The 22618-nt window shown below is 40.2% G+C and overlaps 1 protein-coding gene and 1 pseudogene across 1 annotated transcript in view; one reads left to right on the top strand and one right to left on the bottom strand.

The window, feature by feature from the left end:
• Positions 1–9560: 9560 nt before the first annotated feature.
• LOC101346155 (NTF2-related export protein 2-like) lies at positions 9561–10032 on the bottom strand (annotated as a pseudogene).
• Positions 10033–11763: 1731 nt separating this feature from the next.
• Positions 11764–22618, top strand: part of NAF1 (nuclear assembly factor 1 ribonucleoprotein) — a 65170-nt gene continuing 54315 nt past the window's right edge. The window contains exon 1 of the mRNA XM_004382056.2: positions 11764–12224. Within this exon, the coding sequence (XP_004382113.1) occupies positions 11902–12224 (323 nt within the window). The 5' untranslated portion in view covers positions 11764–11901. The remainder of the gene's footprint in view (positions 12225–22618) is intronic.

Below are 22618 nucleotides of genomic sequence, written 5' to 3'. Positions count from 1 at the left end.
GGCCAGAGGGGTTGAGGCAGACCTCAGTGGCAGTGAGCTAGTGTCTCTCTGGCTAAGCAACTGTGACCTGTTGGAATGCAGCAGAGACCGTGTAGAGGGAAGAAGGGTAGGGGGTGGGAAAGTGTGTACCCCTGGTTTCCAGGTGCTGCCTCCTGCTGGGAGCTCCATGGAGTTGCCTTCCTGTGCTGCCAGTTCACAGTCCTTGGTGGCTGAGGTTCAAGATGGCGAATCGGGGTGGCAGTGAGCTGATATCTCTCTGGCCAAGTGACCATGGTCCGTTGGCAAGCGATGGAGACTTTGTACAGGGAAGAAGGGTGGGGGGGTAGGAAAGTGTGTATCCCTGGTTACTGGGTGCTCTGCCTCCTGTTGGGAGCTCCATGAAGTTGCCTTCCCATAGTCCCTGTCTGTGTTCTTTGGTGGCTGTAGTACAAGATGGCAAATCTGGCCACATTAGCTAGTAGGGCACCTCCACTCTGTAGCTCTCCTTGTTCTCTGTACTCTGTCAGTTTCTTATTCCATTCGGTGCTTGATCAAGTTCTTTATTTCTTCATTTGGTACTTAGGGTTCCAGGATTGACGTTTATAACTGTTTTACTTAGTTTTTCATGTCTTTGCTGCAGTGGCACAGCATGGTAGTTCTGTCTATAGTGCCATATTGGCTCTGCCTCTCCTCAAATAGGAAATATGATGACTATCTGGAAGCTGAGTGAAGACTAATATGGGGTGAGAAACTGCTGGAAGCTGCAGTATTAGGAGGGATGCCCTACCAGATTTTCACAGTGAAGAGGTGAGGAAGATCCCTTTGTGGCTCTGGCAGGGGGAAGGGAAATCACTGTGAAATATGCCTAGAACATTTTCCATAACATTGAGCTACTTTCCAGAAGAAAAGACCTTATCAGAGTCCTATTCTAGTTGTGAAAAGGTTATTTTTCTCACTCCAGTCCCCTCTAGCTTTCTTGTCTCACCTAAAAGGGAGGAAAGTGTGGGGAAAAAAAAAAAAAAACTTGTGAATGAGAGAGGCCCACTAAAAGACTGAAATTTAGACATAGATTATAGAATGTTTACCTTTCCCCACACATTGTCACCACACATAATTAGTTCTCCAGTATAATAACAGAATTTTAATCTGATGTTCAGGGTTAGGCAGAGTCAAGATGGCAGACTAGTCAGACGCACCAAGCCATCCCTCTGTAACAAAGACCCAAAACACCAAGCAGGACAGATACAGACATCAATCCTGGAATTGTGAACTTTAAATGAAGGAACAAAATATTAGCTCAGGAGCCACGGAGTAAAAAGAAACTGATCAAAAACAGCAAATGAGTAGAGATATGAAGTGGAGGTTCCCTGCCAAATGGAATGGCACAGTGTAGCCAACTTGAGATAAAGCCAACAACCCTGCATGAAGAGCACAGAAAGGCACCTGCAAGGACCTCCCAATAGGATAGAGGAACAGCATGGACACGTTCAGAGCAAACTAAAGTCCCACTTGCTGGCTGCAGCTCAAGGAAATGCCCAAACACTCTCACATAGTAACCAGAGGAGCACACACCTACAACCCCCACACTTCTGGCAAGTGGTGGTACAAACCACCGATTCCAGCAACCCCGACTGCTGGGACCACAGTATGAACACCCCCTACTTTCCTCCCATCTAGCTCCACCCACCTCCCCTTCACCCCTCCCGCCTCTCTCTTTGTGCCAGTCACACCCTGCTGCACTGCAGCTGAGTGACCTAGCTCTGTGCTCTCCCTCCCTACTGAACAGTCCAGCTGAGCCACAGAGGAGTGAAATGGCCCTGCATCCCCTCCCACTTGCTGACTCTGCCCTGCTGCACCTCAGTCGAGCAACCTGGCCCCATGCCTCTCCTCCTTGCCGGCCTATCCTGCTGTGCCACAGCTGAATAACCTGGCCCTGTGCTACTCTCCCACCCACCCCCAGGCCTGTACAGCTGCACTGCGGTTGAGCATCCCAGCCCCGTGCCCCTCCTTACCTGCTGACCCTGCCCCATGACATCACAGCTGAGCGACCTACCCTTCCCATCCAGACAAGGTGATGAAAGCTATCATGCCCACAGATGAGCAAGCAACAAAGCATGCTTAGACCATTCACCCAGACATATCAAAACAAACCAAAAGAGTACAGAATACAAACATACAATCAATAAATAAAATAATAACTGAATGTCTCAGAGACAACAGACAACATAAAAACATATAAAAAAAGCAAGAAAAGATGGCTCCAGCAAGTGACCAAAATAAAACATCAGATAACTTTTGGTAGAAGAAAAGGCACTGGAACTACCTGATATGGAATTGAAAAGTCTAATACTCAGGGCTCTCCAAGAAATTAAGAAAGAAATCAAGGAAAACACAGACAAAACTAAGGAAAAAATAGACAAAATCATGGAAAACACAGACAAAACCAACAAAAAAATAGAGAAAATCAAGGAAAACACACATAAGGCAATAGAAGAATTCAGGAAAATAATACAACAACGAAATGTCAAAATAAATAATTAAAAATCATACAAAAACAGCAACTATAAATCTAAAAGATAAACAACAAAATTTCAGAAAAGTAAAACTCAATAAAAGAGTTTAGGAGCAAATTTGAAACAACCGAAGACAGAATCAGCAAAATTGAAGACAAATATATTGATGCCACTTTGTTTGAGGAAAAATCAGAGAGAAGAGTGAGGAAAAATGAAGAAAATCTAAGAATTAAATGAGACAAAATCAAGAGCAAAAATTTGCGCATGATCAGAGTTGAAGAAAGGGGAAAAAACAGAGAAGATTGCTGAAGATTTGTCAGCAGAAAACTTCCCAAATATCATGAAAAAGGAAAAGCTGAGCATAAACGAAGCTCAACGATCCTTGTATAGGATATACCCCAAAAGAAAGTCACCAAGACATATCATAATCACACTTGCCAAAACCAAAGACAAAGAAAGAATCCTGAGAGCAGCCAAAGAAAAAAATGAAAAGTCACTTACAAAGGGAAAACAGTAAGACGAAGCTCTGATTACTCGGCAGAAATTATGCAGGCAAGAAGGCAATGGGATGACATATATAAAACCTTGAAAGACAACAACTGCCAACCAAGAATAATATATCCTGAAAAACTCTCTCTCAAATATGATGGCATAATCAGCACATTTTCAGTAAAAAGAAATTAAGGAAATTAATAAAAAACAAACCAACCTTACAAGAAATATTAAAGTGAGTCCTTCAGTTAGAGAACCAACAACATCAGACAACAACCAGAGTCTAGGACACAGGAAAGCATCAGCCAGATGTCAGTCTAGGTAATGAACTGTCAATAATAAAACAAAACTAAAAGATTTAAAACTGGGAACCAGAGACGTCAATCTGCAAATAACGACAACATCAAAACAATAAAAGGGGGAATAAACTATGTAGGTATAGAACCCTTAAATGGAGAAGAAGCCAAAGCAATATCAAGTAATAAATGACTGGTTTAAACTTAGAAAGATAGGTGTAAATTTCAAGGTAACCACAAAGATAGTTAACAACCTACTCATCAAAATAAAAAAGAAGAAAAACATAAAGACTCAATAAGCACAAAATCTATAATAACAAAAAAAATTAAAAGAAATATCACAAACAAAAGGAACTCTGCACAGGAAGGTAAGAGGAACAAAGAAAATGTCAGCACCATGTACAGAAAAGCACAACAAAATTACAGCAATAAAGAAACACATTGAATGTAAATGGCTTAAATGCACCCATAAAGAGACAGAGAGTGACAGAATGGATTAAAAAAAAAAATGACCCATCAATGTACTATCTAAAAGAGACTCACCTGAGACACAAAGAAATAAATATTTTAAAAATCAAAGGCTGAAAAAAATATGTCAAGCAAAGAGTAACCGAAAAAAAAAAAAGCAGGAATGGCAATACTAATCTCATATAATACAGACTTTATATATATATATGTATATAATATAGACTTTAAGGCAAAATGCATCATTAAGGATATAGAAGGACATCATATAATGATTAAAGGGACAATCCATCAAGAAGACATAACCTTAATAAATGTCTATTCACCCGGACTAACGGACCACAACTACCACAGCCTCCACCAAACTGAGCCCAGCACAACTAGATGATGCATGGCTACAATCACTAACTTCTCTGACAAGACTCACAATAGAGGGTCCCAGACAGAGTGGGAGAAAAATGTAGGACAAAATTCAAACTCACAAACAAGGAACAGACTTACTGGTCAGACAGACACTGGAGAAATCCCGAGAGCCTGGCCCTCTGGACACCCTTTTAGCTCCATAATGAAGTGTTCATCCTTCATCCAAAGGTTAGACGGGCCTATAAAACAAACAATAACACACGTAGTTCAACCATGTATATGAGACTAAATGGGCACACCAGCCAAAAGCAATGACAAGAAGGCAGGAAAGGACAGGAAAGATGGATGAATGGAAATGGGGAACCTGAGGTCGTGAAGGGGAGTGTTGACACATCAGTGTCACAAAAAATACGTGTAATAATTGTTTAATGAGAAATGAATTTGCTCTGTAAATTTTCACCTAAAGCACAATTAAAAAAAAAAACAAAAACGCACAGCTCAACCTCCCAAACCAATTAAATCAGAATCCCTGAGGGTTCGGCCCAATCATCAAGATTTGTTTTATACCCCCACAGGAGATTCTAATGTACATAAAGGATGAGAACTGCTGCCATAGTTGATAAGGTTGACATCTGAGTAATCTGTTAGTCAAGGAGGAGTCAAGGGCCAAGACGCTCCTGGTTCAGAGGATAATTATCCATGAATTAGGGCCAAAGGTCACAGTTGCCACATGGCACCTCTCTGGCAATGCTCCTGGCTGTCATGATGGGGGGAGGGGACTAAAAAAAATTGGGAAAATTTTGAAAAATAAAATATCTATGCACCCAAAAGCAGGGCTCCAAGATACATAAAACAAATTCTAACAGCAGTGAAAAGAGAAATTGACAGTTCCACAATAATAGTAGGAGACTTCAACATGCCACTTTCAGTAAAGGACAGAACATCTAAAAAGAAACTCAACAAAGATACAGAAGATCTAAAGGCCACAATCAACCAAACTGACCTCACAGACATATATAGAACACTCTATGCAATAGCAGCAAAGTATACATTCTTTTCCGTTGCACATGTAACATTCTCCACATTAGACTATATTTTAGGCCACAAAGCAACACTCAGTAAAATTCAAAACATCGAAGTAATACAAAGCATCTTCTCTGATCAGAATGCCATAAAAGTAGAAATTAATAACAGGAAAATCAAGGAAAAAAATAAAAACATGGAAACTGAATAACACCTTGCTTAAAAATAACTGGGTAATAGAGGAAATTGAAGAAAGATTAAAAAAAATTCCTAGAACAAATGAGAATGAAAACACACCATACCAAAACCTTCAGGACACATCAAAGGCAGTGCTCAGAGGTCAATTTATATCAATAAACACACACATCAAAAGAGAAGAACGGATTAAAATCAAAACATTAGCCCTACAACTAGAACAAACAGAACGAGAACGAAAAGGAGCAAAAGGAGCCCACAGGCACCAGAAGAAAGGAAATAATAAACGTTAGAGCAGAAATAAATGAAATAGAGAACAGAAAAACATAGAATCTACAATACTAAAAGCTGGTTCTTTGAAAGGATCAATGAAATCGACAAACCATTGGCCAAACTGACAAAAGAAAAAAAGAAGAAGAGGCAAATAACCCAAATAAGAAATGACATGGGGGACATTACAACAAACCCTAACTGAAATAAAAAGGATAATAACAGAGTACCATGAAAAACTGTACTCCAACAAATTTGAAATCCTAGAGGAAATGGACAAATTTCTAGAAATACGTCGCCTACCTAAACTAACACAAACTGAGGTAGAAAATCTGAACAGGACCATAACAAGAGAAGAGACTGAAAAGGTAATTAAAAAAAAAAAAAAAAAAAACCCCTACAAAAAAAATCTCTGGCCCAGATGGCTTCACCGGAGAATTCTACCAAACATTCAGAGAAGAGATCACTCAGTATTACTGAAACTATTTCAGATCATAGGAAAGAAAGGGATACTCCCAAATTCATTCTATAAAGCCAGAATAACCTTGATATCAAAGCCAGCAAAATCTTGATATCAAAGCCAGCAAAGACTCCACAAAAATGGAAAATTACAGACCAATATCTCTCATGAATATAGATGCAAAAATTCTCAACAATATTCTAGCCAATAGAATTCAGCACGGTATAAAAAAAAATAATACACCATGACCAGGTGGGATTCATACAAGGTATGTGAGGATGGTTCAATATTAGAAAATCAATCAGCATAATCCACCACACAAATAAAACAAGAGAATCACATGACCATCTAAATTGACACAGAAAAGGCATTTGATAAAGTCCAACACTGATTCCTGGTAATAACCCTCAATAAAATAGGAATAGAAGAGAAATTCCTCAGCATAATAAAGGACACCTATACAAAATCAACAGCCAACATCATTCCTAACAGAGAGAGGCCGAAAGTATTCCTTATGAGAATTGGAACAAGACACGCATGCCCTTTATCACCACTCCTATTTAACATTGTGCCGGAAGTTCTAGCTAGAGAAATAAGGCAAGAGAAAGAAAAAAAGGGCATCCAAATTGGTAGGGAAAAAGTAAAACTACCCCTATTCATAGATGATATGATCCTATACATAGAGAACCCTAAAGATTCCACAAGAAAACTAACGGAACTAGTATAAAGATTCAGCAGAGTAACAGGATGCAAGCTCAACATACAAAAATCAGTTGGATTGCTATACACCAATAAAGAGAACTATGAAAAGGAAATCAGGAAAAGAATACCATTTATAATAGCTCCCATAAGATAAAACACTTAGGAATAAATCTAACCAGGGACGTAAAAAACTTATACAAAGAAAATCACAAAATACTATTCCGAGAAACCAAAACAGACCTATATAAATGGAAAAACATACCATGCTTATGGATAGCTAGACTAAACATTTGAAAATGTCAATTCTACCCAAAGTGATCTGCAGATACAATGCAATCCCAATCCAAATACCAATAACATTCTTTAATGAGATGGAAAAACTAATCATTAACTTTATAGAGAAAGGAAAGAAGTCTTGGATAAGTAAAGCGTTACTGAAGAAAAAGAACAAAGTAGGAGGCTTCACACTACCTGATCTCAGAGCCTACTATACAGCCACGGTAATCACAGCAGCCTGGTACCAGTACAACGATAGACATGTAGACCAATGGAATAGAATCAAGAACCCAGATGTAAATCCATCCACCTGCAATCAGCTGATCTTCGACAAAGCGCATTTAATGGGATAGTGTTTTTAACAAATGGTGCTGGCAAAACTGGATGTCGAACTGTAAAAAAATGAAACAAGACCCATCCTCACACCGTACCAAAAAACTAATTCAAAATGGATCAAAGACATAAATATAAAACCTAAAACTATAAGGGTCATGGAAGAAAAAATAAGGATAAAGCTATGGGCTTTACTACATGGCATAAACACGATACAAACCATAGCTAACAATGCACAAACACCAAGATAAACTAGATGACTGGGAGCTCCTAAAAATTAAACGCTTATGCTCAACAAAATACTTCACCAAAAGAGTCAAAAGACAACCTACGCATTCAATTCAGTTATTGCCAGTTATATGCAGCTTCTATTTGAGACTATTCTCCCTAAGGGGAGGGGTAGTGTTTGGCATTCAAATTATTGCTAAAACTGTGGTTTAAAGAGCCAATTTAAAATAATAAGCTCATTTTGAGCAGAACATAATGTGTAAGTTTTGATCAGTACTACAAGAAGGCATGGATAATTTGGAAATTTCAGTTCCAGCCCCTTATTTTGTTAATATGGCAGAAATGTAGTGCGAAGTTTGGGACAAGGGGAAACGAATTACTGGCTTTAAAGTTAAATGAGAAGAAACATTAATTTTGAGCGTCAATGTAGAAGCGAAGCTTGCACATACAGCTTAAAAACATTTTTAAAATTAATTTAAAAAAATGGAAAAGACATTTAAAGTTTAACCAAAAACCAAAGCTAGGTTTCGTCTCTCTTTAGAAGTTGAGACATCAAATTAATCAATTTGTTGTTTTGAAGTTTATGGGTTTATAAAGATCTACTGTTCTTCATTTTCTCTTAAAAAAGTCAAAGAGTTAGCCACATAACAGAAACAGAACGTTTTAAAACAGATCTTATTGTTCAATGCCATATGGAAGAATAAATCATAAAAATAATTTTTAATTTCAAATAATTAAAAAATAATGCAGTTGACAGTGTAAAATGCTGGGGTAAAATCACTTATCTTGTGGGGCGTTAAGACATTGTAGAGCTTTGGCCTAAAGTTTACATGGAAGACATAGATGTTAAGAGATGTGTTCGTTACTAACAGCAACGGCTTTGCTTCCAACTTTCCTGTTAGACTCCAGCTGCCAGGGTTAGGCTTATTGTTGACATTTTACCCCCATAAGTTCTTGAATAAATGGAGACCTATATTGGTGATAAGTATGAGGTAAGTTGAAAAACTTTAAAAAATCATGTTTAGAACAAATGTGATACTCGTGACCATTTGGCAAGGATACCGATGACCTTAGTGATTTAAAATCCTAAAAATAAGACTTAAAACATTGTTAAGAGGTAGAAAACAAGTATCCAAAATTTAGCATTTGGCCACTCCTCCTTAGTTTTGTCTCTAACCTTAGATCTTGACATTTCTCATTCTCCATTCTCACATTAAAGCTATTAGTCCTACTATCATTCATAACCCAAAGTTATAGACCTGGAGCTGCCAAGAAAAATCTTTTTAAGAAGTTTTGCTTTTAAGCCACCAAATTGTACCTAGTGCTCAGGTATCAACAGAGACATTATGTATCTCTCTAGTCTACTAATTCACGTCACACACACAAAAAGCCAACATAAAACACATTACTTAACATGTTAAAAAGAAACTACTGAACATCTCTACATGCAATTCCAGTATGTCTGAATAGTTACGCTAATCAAAATTAGTAATGTTTTCATTGAGCTGATATGAAAAAGCCGTATATTAAAAGTGCATTAAGTGTTTTGATAATAAGTGTATGTTTTACTACAAAACTAAGCTAATAACCAGAAAACCCCCACTTCCTCCCAGAAAGTTATGTTGTGCCCGTAACCCACAGATAGTATTATCAAAGGATTTCATTTTTGCGATGGGCTGAATTCAAAGTGAATGTTAGCAGACAGATCATACGTTTCACATTACTATCAGAATGTTGTTAGTGGAATGTATGTAAGACATGTAAAAAACTAGCATTAAAACTCTTGAGGCAGGGATCCAAACTGGCAGCTGCTAGAAAAGGTGCTGCTGGGAATCAAAAAAATATTAAAGAAATCTAGTTTTAGCACATACTAGTTTATACTGCTTCTACAATGAAATGAATTAATTCACATAAATTGCTGTTGCTGGAACGAATGGACTAAAGGAGAATGCACCTTCACCCCCTTTAACTACCAGCCCAATCCTGAAAACGGAAGCACTCGCTTGCGATCTTCCAGACGGTGTTGTTAGCAGTGGAATGGGCAGTCAGCAGGCAGTTCTGGTTGGACTGGCTGTTTCCATCAAACTTCACACTCCACTGGTCACAGCAAGAACTGTGGTCTGGGACTGGGTAGCTTGCTCATGAACTAGTTGGCAATCTAACATATTGACCTGGAACTCACCATAGAAGGCAACATTTCAAAAAAATTGGCTAGGGCATCCAGCCAAGCGGCAACATTTCCATTCCATAGTAACGTGGCCTTGCGCAGATAACAGCTTGGTGAATCCTCGCCTTCTTTTGTCTCATAGTAAATATTGACAAATTCCTCAGCAGCTTTACACGCCTGACCTACGTAAGTTTTAAAATCCGTAGACATGGTCATCGGGGAGCCCAAAGCAGCGTGGGTTGGCAGTGACGGCGTCCCTACGTCCTCACGTGTCCGGGACCCTCGGCTTCCAGATGATCACAAATTTAGGAAGAGCGCCAAACGCGCCAAACGCGCCAAACGCGTAGAATTCTCTAATCAAGGCATTTTTGAGAAACACCTCACTAAAGCTTAAACTTCTGCTTCGCTTTGGCGGGTTTCCATGATACAGCCTACCTGGTGGTGCGGTGGTTAAGCGCTCAACTGCTAACCGAAAGGTCTGCAGTTCTAACCCACCAGCCACTCTGTGGGAGAAAGATGTGGCAGTCTGCTTCTGTAATGATCACAGCCTTGGAAACCCTGTGGGGGCAGTTCTACTCGGTCCTGTAAGGTTGCTTTAAGTTATATTTGACTCCATGGCAATTTTTTTTTTTCTTTGCTGGGGGAGGGGTGTTGGGACCCTACTTAACTCCCCAATACTGCTAAACTTGTATGTTCTACTCTATACTTCCTGTGCTTTGATCTTTTTGCTTCAACTAGACTGTAAGCTCCTTAAAATCGCCCACTAACCAAAACCATTGCCATCGAGTGGATTCTGATTCATTGCGACCCTTTAGTACAGAGTAGAACTGCTCCATAGGGTTTCAAAGGCTGTAAATCTTTATGTAAACAGACTGCCATATCTTTCTCTCACAGAGTGGCTGGTGGTTTTGAACTGCTGACATTTTGCTTAGCAGCCAACCCGCTGAGCACTTAACCATTGTGCCTCCAGGGCTCCCTCCTTAAAACCAGAGACTGTATGTTACTCTTGCTCTGAATTTCTACGAAGATCTATTATTGTGAAGGGAACATAGTAAGTTCTCAGTGAATAATTTATAAAATCTTTAGCACAGTCCTGGCACATATGCCTGCTTAATAAATGTTACCAATAATTATTATTTATTATTGAGGGGTTAATGCATCAAATTGAAGCTCTACTAGGAAACCAGAAAATTCTGATCTCTACCTCAGTCCTACAAACTTTTTCTTGCCCTCCTTATGATTTAGATAAATAGTTTCTCAGCTTAAATCACTACATTTTATTCTCATCCCACCATTCTAGGAAGCAGTGTCAAATATAATCGGCATCATCATAACATCAACAAGTAGCAAAATTCCATCCACCATTACTTCTCTCTTTAGAGTGCTTTGGGGGAAAAATTGAATAGTTGTAGCCGATTTTTTAAACTGGTCAACATGCTTGCTATCCATCTATCGCTCTAACTTCAAGGAAACTACTAGAAGTATCTTTTTTAAGACTTTCTGACAAAAGTTTCTGATGTGGAGAACCTGGGACTTTCAGGCATCTCCCCAGCGCTATAGTGTCTCCTTCTTGTCTCTGGTTCGAGTAGCACTGATCCTGATTCAGTAAAATGAAATTCCAGCCTTCTGGCCTTGCAAGGGAGCCCTGGTGGCACAGGGGTTGAGAGCTACGCTAACCAAAAGGTCAGCAGTTCGAATCCACCAGCTGCTCCTTGGAAACCCTATGGGGCAGTTCTACGCTGTCCTACAGGGTCGTTGTGAGTCAGAACCAACACAACAGGAACGGGTTTGGTTTTTTGTGTTTTTTATTATTGCGATGGGAGACACGCCTCCTTAACACTGACAGGGCTGCGAGCTAAGCGCCTCATAGCGTCTGACCTCCAGAGGTCCTGCAGGTCCGCCCCGCCCCGGCGAGCGCCGTCGCATCCCCTTACGTCACGCGTTTCCCCGGAAGTACCGCTGCGCACGCCGCGGGGTCGCGCCTCCGGACTGGTCCGCGTGTAGTTACCAGAGAAACGCGGGAAGTTGGACCGGCGCTGTTGCGTCCGCTGCTGAGGTTATTTTATCGTTTCCCGAGCGAACCGCGAGCTTGTCCGCGGGCCCAGGGCGTGAGCCCGAGTCGGGCTCTGGCGCGGCAAAATGGAGGTGGTGGAGGCCGCCGCAGCTCAGCTGGAGACTCTGAAATTCAGTGGCACCGGCCTTGGGTTTGGGGAGGGTCCGGCGGCGCCGCCACTGCAGCCGGGTGAGGCGTCCCCGGACACTGGGCAGGCAGCGGAGGCCCGGCCCGCCGGGGAGCAGGCGGCTGGGCCCGCGCTGAGCTCCGCCGCCGGCGAGAGCCGGGCCCCGCAGTCGGAACCAGAACCACCACCCGGCGGGAACTGCGTCACGGGGCTGCCTGCGGCCGAGCCGGCGCGGACCCCTCACTCCTTGGAGACCTCGGACTCGGACTCCGACTCAGACAGGTCGGTGCCTGCCGGCCTCAGAGCTCCGGGAAGAATGCTCGTTTGACGGGCGGACAGGAGGAGCCGGGGCCTGGTGCCGAGCGGGTGCCCGCATGGGTGTGGGACGGAGGGGAGGCCGCTGATGCTCAGGGCGCAAGTGTGGACCTGTAGCCGGGACCGCCCATCCCGCTGCACGTCACCTTGTGAATCTTTAGTTCAGTAAGCTGTTCGCGCTACCTCCCTAAATTTAATCATCTGAAAGGGCTAGTATATAGACCGTACCATTTTCAGTTACGTATTTAGATTTTGTTTAGATTATTTCCGTAACTACTCTGTTATGTTGAGGTTGTAACTTTGAGTTTTGTGTCAGGCCTGAATTTCTTCATTAGGTTTAGTATGTGTGTATTTTATGCTGTTGTTTTTGAGCCTGGTGAACTGAGGATCAGGACAGGATTATTTTGTGCATTTCGAAGTTGGTGCCCGACGATTGTTAACTCGCAGAATCATTGTGGGGACCACGTGCTCTTGAAGTTAGCTACACATTGTTCTTTAGTACCGTTTTATGCTCTGCATCCCGGTTATTGTTGTTAGGTGCCGTCGAGTCGGTTCCCACTCCCAGCGACCCTATGTATTAGAACGAAACACTGCCCTGACCTGCGCCATCCTTATAATTATTTTTTTTTAAAATTTTTCCCATACAAAAATGTATACATACATTGTTATGTGACTTATTGCTCTCCCCATAACTGTGACAGCACGCTCCTGCTTTCCACCCCTGATTCCCCATGTCCATTCAACAAGCTAATCCTCTCTGCCTTCCCATCTCACCTCCGGACAGAAGCTTCCCGTTTAGTCTCTTGTATCTATTTGAGCTAAGAGGCACACGCCTCACAAGTATCACTTTATGTCCCACAGTTCAGTCCAATCCCCGTCTGAAGAGTTGCCCTCGGAAATTGTTTTGGTTCTGGGCTGATAGAGAATCCAGGGGCCGTGCTTTCCGGGGTTCCTCCAGTCTCAGTCAGACCATTAAATCTGGTCTTCTTACTAGAATTTGAGTTCTGCACCCCACCTTTCTCCTGCTCCATCTGGGACTCTCTGTGCCATCATGATTGTTGCTATGCCTGAGACCATTTTTGCAGCAACTGTGTCAATCCATCTCCTTGAGGTTCTTCCTCTTTTTCGCTGACCTTCTACTTTACCAAGCATGACGTCTTTCTCCAGGGACTGGTCTGTCCCAGTAACATGTCCAAACTATGTGAGACAGTCTCACCATCCTTGCTTTTAAGAAGCATTCTGGCTGTACTTTTTTCAAGACAGATAGATTTGTTTCTTCTTCTGACAGACCATGGTATAGTCAATATTTTTCGCTAACATCATAATTGGAAGGCATAAGTTCTTCTTTGGTATTGCTTATTCACTTTCCAGCTGTTGCATGCATATGAGGCAGTTGAAAACACCTTGGCTTAGGTCAGGCTCGCCTTAGTCCTTAAAGTGACATCTTTGCTTTTTAACACTTTAAAGAGGAACCTTTTCTAGGAGACTTTTTTTTTTTTTAACTTGTATTTTTAATACAAAATCTTTGTGTTGAGAGAATGCAGCTTGTAGGATGTTTCTAAACCACCCTGAACATTGTGTCCAAATATTTGAGTGTGTTACATGGGCGACTGCATAGGTGAACAAGATAGACGCAACCTCTGCCGTGCAGTCTAGTGGGAGGGAAGAAATATAAACGTAAACATATTTAATAAATAAAATAGAGTTGGCGAAAATTATAATGAAGTAACAAAGGGCTGAGAAAATAGTAGGGAGGCAGGACCCTGTAGACATAGTAAAGATTTAATTCTTAAGTGCTAGAAAAGCAGACTTTTGAATAGTTTTAAGCAGGGAAATGGCATTCTCAGTTAACATTCTAATAAGCTTTGCTTTGTGGAGAAAGTTTTCAGTTAGGGAAAGAGTGAAAGCAGAGAAGCAAGAGTAGAACAGGGGCAAGTGTGGAAATAGTTGGAAAAATGTTGTATTAGTCCGTGAAATGACCATGGTTCCCTGGATTAAGTATATTGAAGTTACACTCATCAGGCTTTTAATATTAGATCAACAGTTGTTGTTGTTAGGTGCCATCCAGTAGGTTCCAGCTCAGTGACCCTATGTACAACAGAAGGAAGCATTGCCCAGTCGTGCGCCATCCTCACAATTATTGCTGTGTTTGAGCCCATTGTTGCAGCCACTGTCAGTCCATCTCATTGAGGGTCTTCCTCTTTTTCCCTGACCGTCAACTTTACCAAGCATGATGTCCTCCTTGGTCCCTCCTGATAACACATCCAAAGTAAGTGAGATGAAGTCTCGCCATCCTCGTTTCTGAGGAGCATTCTGGCTATACTTCTTCCAAGAAAGATTTATTTGTTTGTTCTTCGGGCAGGCCATGGTATAGTCAGTGTTCTTTGCCTACACCATAATTCAAAGCGATCATTTCTTCTTCAGTCTTCGCATGCATATGAGGCGATTGAAAATACCATGGTTTGGGTCAGGCGTACTTTAATGAAAATACCATGGTTTGGGTCAGGAGTACTTTAGTCCTCAAAGTGACATCTTTGCTTTTTAACAATTTAAAAAGTCTTTTGCAGTATATTTGCCGAATACGTCGTTTGTTTTTGTGATTGCTGCTTCAGTGGACATTGATTGTGTATCCAAGTACAATGAAATCCTTGACAACTTCAATCTTTTCTCTGTTTATCATGATACTGCTTATTGGTCCAGTTGTGAGCATTTCTGTTTTCTTTATGTTGAGGTGTAATCCATACTGAAGATTGTGGTTTTTGATCTTTATCCGTAAATGCTTCAAGCCCTCTTCACTTTCAGCAAGCAAGGTTGTGTCATCTGCATAATGCAGGTTGTTAATGAGTCTTCCTCCAATCCTGATGTCCCATTCTCCGTCATATAGTCCAGTTTCTCAGATTATTTGCTCAGCCTACAGATTGAATAAGTATGGTGAAAGGATACAACTCTGATGCACACCTTTCCTGACTTTAAACCACCCAGTATCCCCTTGTTCTGTTTGAACGACTGTGTCTTGGTCTATGTACAGGTTCCTCATGAGCACAATTAAGTGTTTTGGAATTCCCATTCTTCGCAGTGTTATTCATAATTTGTTATGACCCCAGACAGTGTAATTCCTTTGCATAGTCAATAAAACGCAGGGAAACATCTTTCTGGTATTCTTTGCTTTCAGTTAAGATCTATCTGACGTCAGCAGTGATATTCCTGATTTCACATCCTCTTCTGAATCCAGCTTGAATTACTGGCAGTCCCCTGTGGATGTACTGCTGCAAGCATTTTTTAATTATCTTCAGCAAAATTTTAGTCACGGTTGACATTGACGATATTGTTCGATAATTCCCGCATTCTGTTATATCCCCTTTCTTTGGAGTGGGTGCACATATGGATCTCGCTAGTCAGTTTGTCAGTTAGCTGTCTTCCAAAGTCCTTGACATAGGGTACTGAGTGCTTCCAGCGTTGCATCTCTTTGTTGAAACTTCTCAGTTGGTATTTCGTCAGTTCTTGGAACCTTGCTTTTTCACCAGTGCCTTCAGTGCAGCTTGAACTTTTTCAGTACCATCAGTTCTTGATCAAATGCTGTCTACTGAAATGGTTGAATATTGACTGATTCGTTTTGGTACAGTGACTCTGTATTCCCTTCAATCTTCTTTTTTTTAATTAATGTTTTTCTTTCAACACTTTATTTATTTATATTGTGCTTCAGGTGAGAGTTTACAGCTCGTTAGTTTCTCATGCAAACATTTGTACACACATTGTTATGTGACCCTAATTGCTATCCGTATAATGTGATAGCACACTCCTCCTTTCCACCCTGGATTTCCCGTGTCCATTCAGCCAGCTTCATCCCTTTCTGCCTTCTCATCTTGCCTCTGGACAGGAGTTGCCCATTTATTCTTGTGTATCTACTTTAACTAAAGAGCACACTCTTCACGAGTATCATTTTCTGCCCCATAGTCCAGTCTAATTTTGGTCTGAAGGGTTAGCTTCTGGGATGGTTTTAGTTCTCAGTTAACAGAGAGTCCCAGGGTCATGTCTTCTGGTGTCCCTCCAGTCTCAGTCGGACCCTTAAGTCTGGTCTTTTTTTTACTAGAATTTGAGTTCTGCACCCACTTTTGTCCTGCTCCGTCGGGGACTCTCTATTATGTTCCCTGACAGGGCAGTCATTGGTGGTAGCCAGGTACTGTCTAGTTCTTCTGGACTCAGGCTGATGGAGTCTCAGGTTTATGTGGCCCCTTTTGTCTCTTGGGCTAATATTTTCTTTGTGTCTTTGGTGTTCTTCATTCTTCTTTGCTCCAGGTGGGTTGGGACCAATTGATGCATCTTAGATGGCTGCTCGCTAGCTTTTAAGACCCCAGATGCCACTCACCAAAGTTGGATACAGAACATTTTCTTAATAAACTTTGTTATGCCAGTTGACCTAGATGTCCCCTGAAACCATGGTCCTTAGACTCCTGCCCCTGCTACACTGTCCCTCAAAGTATTTGGTTGTTTTTACGAAACTTCTTAGCTCTTGGTTTAGTCCAGTGGTGCTGACTTCCCCTGTAGTGTGTGTTGTGCTTCCCTTCACCTAAGATAATTCTTGTCTGCTATCAACTTACTGAAATCCTATCTCCCTCCCTCACCACCCTTGTAACCATCAAAGAATGTTTTCTTTGGTGTTTAAACCTTTTCTTGAGTTCTTATAATAGTGGTCTCATACAATATTTGTCCTTTTGCAATTTACTAATTTCACCAAGCATAATGCCTCCCAGATTCATCCATGTTATGAGATGTTTCGCGAATTCATCGTTTGTTTTCATTGTGTAGTATTTCATTGTATAAATATACCATAATTTGTTTATCCATTCATCTGTTGGTAAGCCCCTAGGTTGTTTCCATCTTTTTGCTATTGTGAACAGTGCTGCAGTGAACATGGGTATGCATGTATCTATTCATGTGATGGCTCTTATTTCTCTAGTGTATATTCCAAGGAGTGGGATTGCTGGGTTATATGGTACTTCTGTTTCTAGACAAATCAATTTCCAAAGTGGTTGTACCATTTTACATTCCCACCAACAGTGTGTAAGTGTTCCAGCCTCTCCACAACCTCTCCAACATTTACTATTTTGTGTTTTTTTGGATTAATGCTAGCCTTGTTGGGGTGAGATGGTAGTCTCATTGTAGTTTTGATTTGCATTTCTCTAATGGCTAATGATTGTGAACATTTCCTCATGTATCTGGTAGGCACCTGAATGTCTTCTTTGGTGAAATGTTTGTTCATATCCTTTGCCCAATTTTTAATTGGGTTATTTGTCTTTTTGTTGTTGAGGTTTTGCAGTATCTTGTAGATTTTAGAGGTTAGATGCTGATTGTATTTATAGCCAAAAATTTTTTCCCAGTTTGTAGGTTGTCTTTGTACTTTTTTAGTGAAGTCTTTTGATGAGCATAAGTGTTTGATTTTTAGGAGCTCCCAGTCATCTAGTTTCTCTTCTGGTGTTTGTGCATTGTTAGTAACATGTTGTATTCTGTTTATACCTTATATTATGGCTCCTAGCATTGTCCCTGTTTTTTCTTCCATGAGCTTTTTCGTTTTTGATTTTATATTTAGGTCTTTGATTAATTCTGAGTTAGTTTCTGTGCATGATGTGAGGTATTGGTCTTGTTTAATTTTTTTGTAGATGGATATCCAGTTATGCCAGCATCATTTGTTAAAAAGACTGTCTTTTCCCTGGTTAACGGACTTTGGGCCTTTGTCAAATATCATCTGCTCATAGGTGGATGAATTTACATCTGGATTCTCAATTCTGTTCCATTGGTCTATGTATCTGTTGTTGTACCAGGCTCTTTTGACTAGTGTGGTGGTATGACAGGTTCTAAAATCAGGTCGTGTGAGGCCTCCCAGTTTGTTCTTCTTCTTCAGTAATGCTTTACTTATCCGGGGCCTCTTTTTTTTTCCATATGACTTTGATGATTGGTTTCTCCATCTCATTAAAGAATGCCGTTGGAATTTGGATCAGGATTGCGTTGTATCTGTAGATCCCTTTGGGTAGAATTGATATTTTTACAATGTTGAGTCTTCCTATCCATGAGCAAGGTATGATTTTCCACTTATGTAGGTCTCTTAGTTTCTTGCAGAAGTGTCTTGTAGTTTTCCTTTATGTCTCTGGTTGGATTTATTTGTAAGTATTTTATTTTCTTGGGGGCTATAGTAAATGGTGTTGATTTGGTGATTTCCTCTTCAAAGTTCTCTGTTGGTGTAGAGGAATCCACCTGATCTTTGTATGTTTATCTTGTATCTTGATATTTTGCTGAAATCTTCTATTAGTTCCAGTAGTTTTCTTGTGGATTCTTTGGGGTTTTCTGTGTATAAGATCATATCATCTGCAAATAGGAATACTTTTACTTCTTCCTTACCAGTTTGGATGCCTTTATTTCTTTTTCTAGTGTAATTGCTTTAACTAGGACCTCCAGCACAATGTTGAATAAGAGTGGTGATAAAGGGCATCCTTGTCTGGTTCCTGTTCTCAAGGGGAAAGCTTTCAGACTCTCTCCATTTAGGATGATGTTGGCTGTTGGCTTTGTATAAGTGCCCTTAATTATGTTGAGGAATTTCCCTTCTATTCCTATTATGCTGAGAGTTTTTATCAGGAATGGGTGTTGGACTTCGTCACATGCATTTGTGCATCAATTGATAAGATCATGTGGTTCTTGTCTTTTGTTTTATTTATGTGATGGATTATATTGATTGTTTTTCTAGTGCTGAACCATCCCTGCATACCTAATATGAATCCCACTTGGTCCTGGTGAATAATTTTTATGCTATGTTGTTGAATTCTGTTGGTTAGAATTTTGTTGAGGATTTTTCCATTTGTGTTCATGAGGGATATTGGTCTATAATTTTCTTTTTTTGTGATGTCTCTACCTGGTTTTGGTAGGAGGGTTATGCTGGCTTCATAGCATGAGGTTGGGAGTATTCCATCCTTTTCTGTGCTCTGAAATACCTATAGTAGTGGTGTTTACTCTTCTCTGAATGTTTGGTAGAATTCTCCGGTGAAGCCATCAGGGCCAGTGCTTTTTTTGGGGGGGTGGGGGTGTGTTAATTACCTTTTCAATCTCTTCTTTTGTTATAGGTTTATTTGGTGGTTCTACCTGATTGTGTTAGTTTAGGTAGATAGTGAGTTTCTAGAACTTTGTCCATTTCCTCTAGGTTTTCAAATTTGTCAGCATACAATTTTTGATAATATTCTGTTACAATTCTTTAAATTTCATTTGCGTCTGTTGTGATATCGCTCATCTTATTTCTTATTCGGGTTATTTGCTTCCTCTCCTGTTTTTTTTGTCAGTTTGGCCAGTGGTTTATCAATTTTGTTGATATTTTCAAAGAACCAGCTTTTGATCTTGTTAACTCTTTCAGTTGTTTTTCTAGTCTCTATTTCATTTAATTCAGATCTAATTTTTATTATTTCCTTTTTTTCTGGAGCCCAAGGGCTTCTTTTACTGCTTTCTTTCTACTTGTTCGAGTTATAGGTTTAATGTTTGGATTTTGCCCCTTATTTTTTGGATGTTTGCATTTATTGCTATAAGTTCACCTCTGAGCACTGCTTTTGCTGTGTCCCGAAGGTTCTGGTAGGAAGTGTTTGATTCTTATTTAATTCTGTGAATTTCTTTATTCTATTCTTAATTTCTTGTATTATAGAGTAGTTTTTGAGCAAGGTGTTGTTCAGTTTCCATGTGTTTGACTTTTTTTTTTCTTCCTTGCTTTTCCTGTTATTGATTTCTACTTTTATGGCTTCATGGTCAGAAAAGACGCTTTGTAATATTTTGATGTTTTAGATTCTGTTAAGTCTTGCTTTTTTGGCCTAATTTGAGTTCTATTCTGGAGGATGTTTCATGTGAGTAGGAAAAGAAAGTATACGTGGCTACTGTTGGGTGGAGTGTTCTGTATGTATCTATGAGATCAAGTTGGTTGATTGTCGCATTTAGGTCTTCCATGTCTTTACTGAACTTCTTTCTGGATGTTTTGTCCTTCACTGAAAGTGGGGTGTTGAATCTCCTAACATTACTGTGGAGCCGTCTGTTTCTCTTTTCAGTGCTGTTTGTTTTATTTATTTTGGAGCCCTGTCATTGGGTACATAAGTGTTTATTATGGTTATGCCTTTCTGGTGTATTGATCCTTTAATCGTTATATAGTGTTCTTTCTTATTCTTTGTTGTACTTTTTGCTTTAAAGTCTGCTTTGTCAGAGATTAGTATTGCTACTCCTACTCTTTTTTAGTGTTGCTTGATACATTTTTTCCAGTACTTTGAGTTTTAGTTTGTTTCTTTTGAGTCTAAAGTGTGTCTCTTGTAGGCAGCATATAGATGGATCGTGTTTTTTTTAATCCATTCTGCCACTCTCTGTCTCTTTATTGGTGTATTTCGTCCATTTACATTCAGCATAATTATTGATAGGTTTGCGTTTAGTGCTGTCATTTTGATGTCTTCTTGTGTGTGTGTGTTGTTGACTGTTTGTTCCCCTTAATTTTCTGGGCTGAGTTGTTTTTCTTTATGTATTTTCATCCTTTTCGTTATTGTTGATTTTGTATTTGCTGAGTCTCTGTTTTTCTTGTTTTTCATTTTGATGTGTAGGATCTGTGGTTACCTTAGAATTTACCTCTATTTTTCTAAGTTTAAACCAATCTTTTATGTCTTTATATTACCTTGACTTCCTCTCCATATGAAAGATCTATGGCTACTTTTTTTAACCTTTCTTTTTTGTTTTAATCCTGTAATCTTTTGCATATTAACGTCTCTCTTTCCCTGTTTTCAGTGTTTTAGCTTTGATTTATTTTTGTGACTTTCTTGTCTGGGTTTATATCTGGTTCTGTCCTGTGTTCTAGTGTTGGGTTGTTATCTGATATTATTTTTTCTAACCTGAAGACTCTAATATTTTTTGTAATCTTAGTTTGGTACTTAAAAATTCCCTAAATTTGTGTTTGCCTGGAAACGCCCTAATTATGCCATCATATTTGAGAGATAGTTTTGCTGGATATATAATTCTTGGCTGACAGTTTTTTTCTTTTTTAGGCTTTATATACGTCATCCCATTGCCTTCTTGCCTGCATGGTTTCTCCTGAGTAGTCCAAGCTTAATCTTATTGACTCTCCTTTGTAGGTGACTTTTCGTTTATTCCTAGCCATTCTTAAAATTTTCTTTATCTTTGGTTTTTGCAAGTCTGATTATAATATGTCATGGTGATTATCTTTTGGGATCTACGTTGTGTAGGATTTGAAGAGCATCTTAGATAGATATCTTGTCATCTTTCACAATATCAGGGAAGTTTTCTGCCAACAAATCTTCAACAATTCTGTCTGTATTCTCTAATATCTCCCCTTGTTCTGGTACTCCAGTCATTCATAGATTATTCTTCATGGTAGAGTCCCACATAATTCTTTAGGTGTCTTTATTTTTTAAAGTTTTTTTATCTTATTTTTCCTCGAGTAAGTTGGTGTCAGGTGCTTTATTTTCAGTCTCACTAATTCTGCCTTCCGTTACCTCAGTCCTGCTCCTGTGACTTTCTATTGAGTTGTCTAATTCTGAAAGTTTACTATTAATCTTTTGGATTTCTGTTTGTTGTTTCTCTATGGTATCTTTGAAGCTCTCACGTCTTCTCTCCAGGTGGCTAGAGCTGTTACTAGGTATGTGAGCCCAAGAGTCCATTTACTTATTTTTTGTGGATGCAGCTCGGTTGTCCAGGTTGTCAGTCACTGAGTGTGTGGTGCAGGCTCTCACCTACAGTCCTAGATGGGCAGGGGTGATTGGAGTAGGCACAGGTATCTGGCTGCAGTAGAGTCACACACTAAACAAGGCAGGGGGCTGACTGCTGCCCCTGAGTATCTGGGTGGAAAGCATGTGCCTGTTCCCTAGAGTGTGTAGGTAGGTGGGTTTTGCAGCCGGGCTATGGGCATCCAGTGCTGTTGGCTGTAAGGACTGGGGGTCACCAGTTATTCTTGGACCCCTGTTGTGGGTGGCTTGGTGGAGTGGGTAGAGCCACCACTGCTTAGGCCCCTGATTTGGGTAAGTGAGGACTGCTTAATGGGCGGGGCGGTGTCAAATGTCAGAAATCTCACTCCTCCTTATAGCAGATACAGATGAAAATAGGTCTCAGGTATATACCTTGGTATAATGTGCTAATGAAGGCCATTGCTGTTGAAATGGGCCCACACAAGTGTACACAGGTGTGAAAGGCATTCAGAAGAATGACTCAGCGCATGCGATGGGTGCTACTTCTGGCCCAGGGAACACAGCAATCTCTGAAGCTGGACCCATGACCCAGAGCAGAGCAGGTAAATGGGAGAGAGGTATTTCCCAGAAGGAAGGTTTTTTTATTTTTTTATTTATATA

This window comes from Trichechus manatus, unplaced genomic scaffold (assembly GCF_000243295.1).
Source record: "Trichechus manatus latirostris isolate Lorelei unplaced genomic scaffold, TriManLat1.0 scaffold00089, whole genome shotgun sequence".
In the NCBI taxonomy this organism is placed as follows: Eukaryota; Metazoa; Chordata; class Mammalia; order Sirenia; family Trichechidae; genus Trichechus; species Trichechus manatus.
Note: the sequence above shows the minus strand (reverse complement) of the source record. Positions and strands in the feature narration are given on the sequence as shown.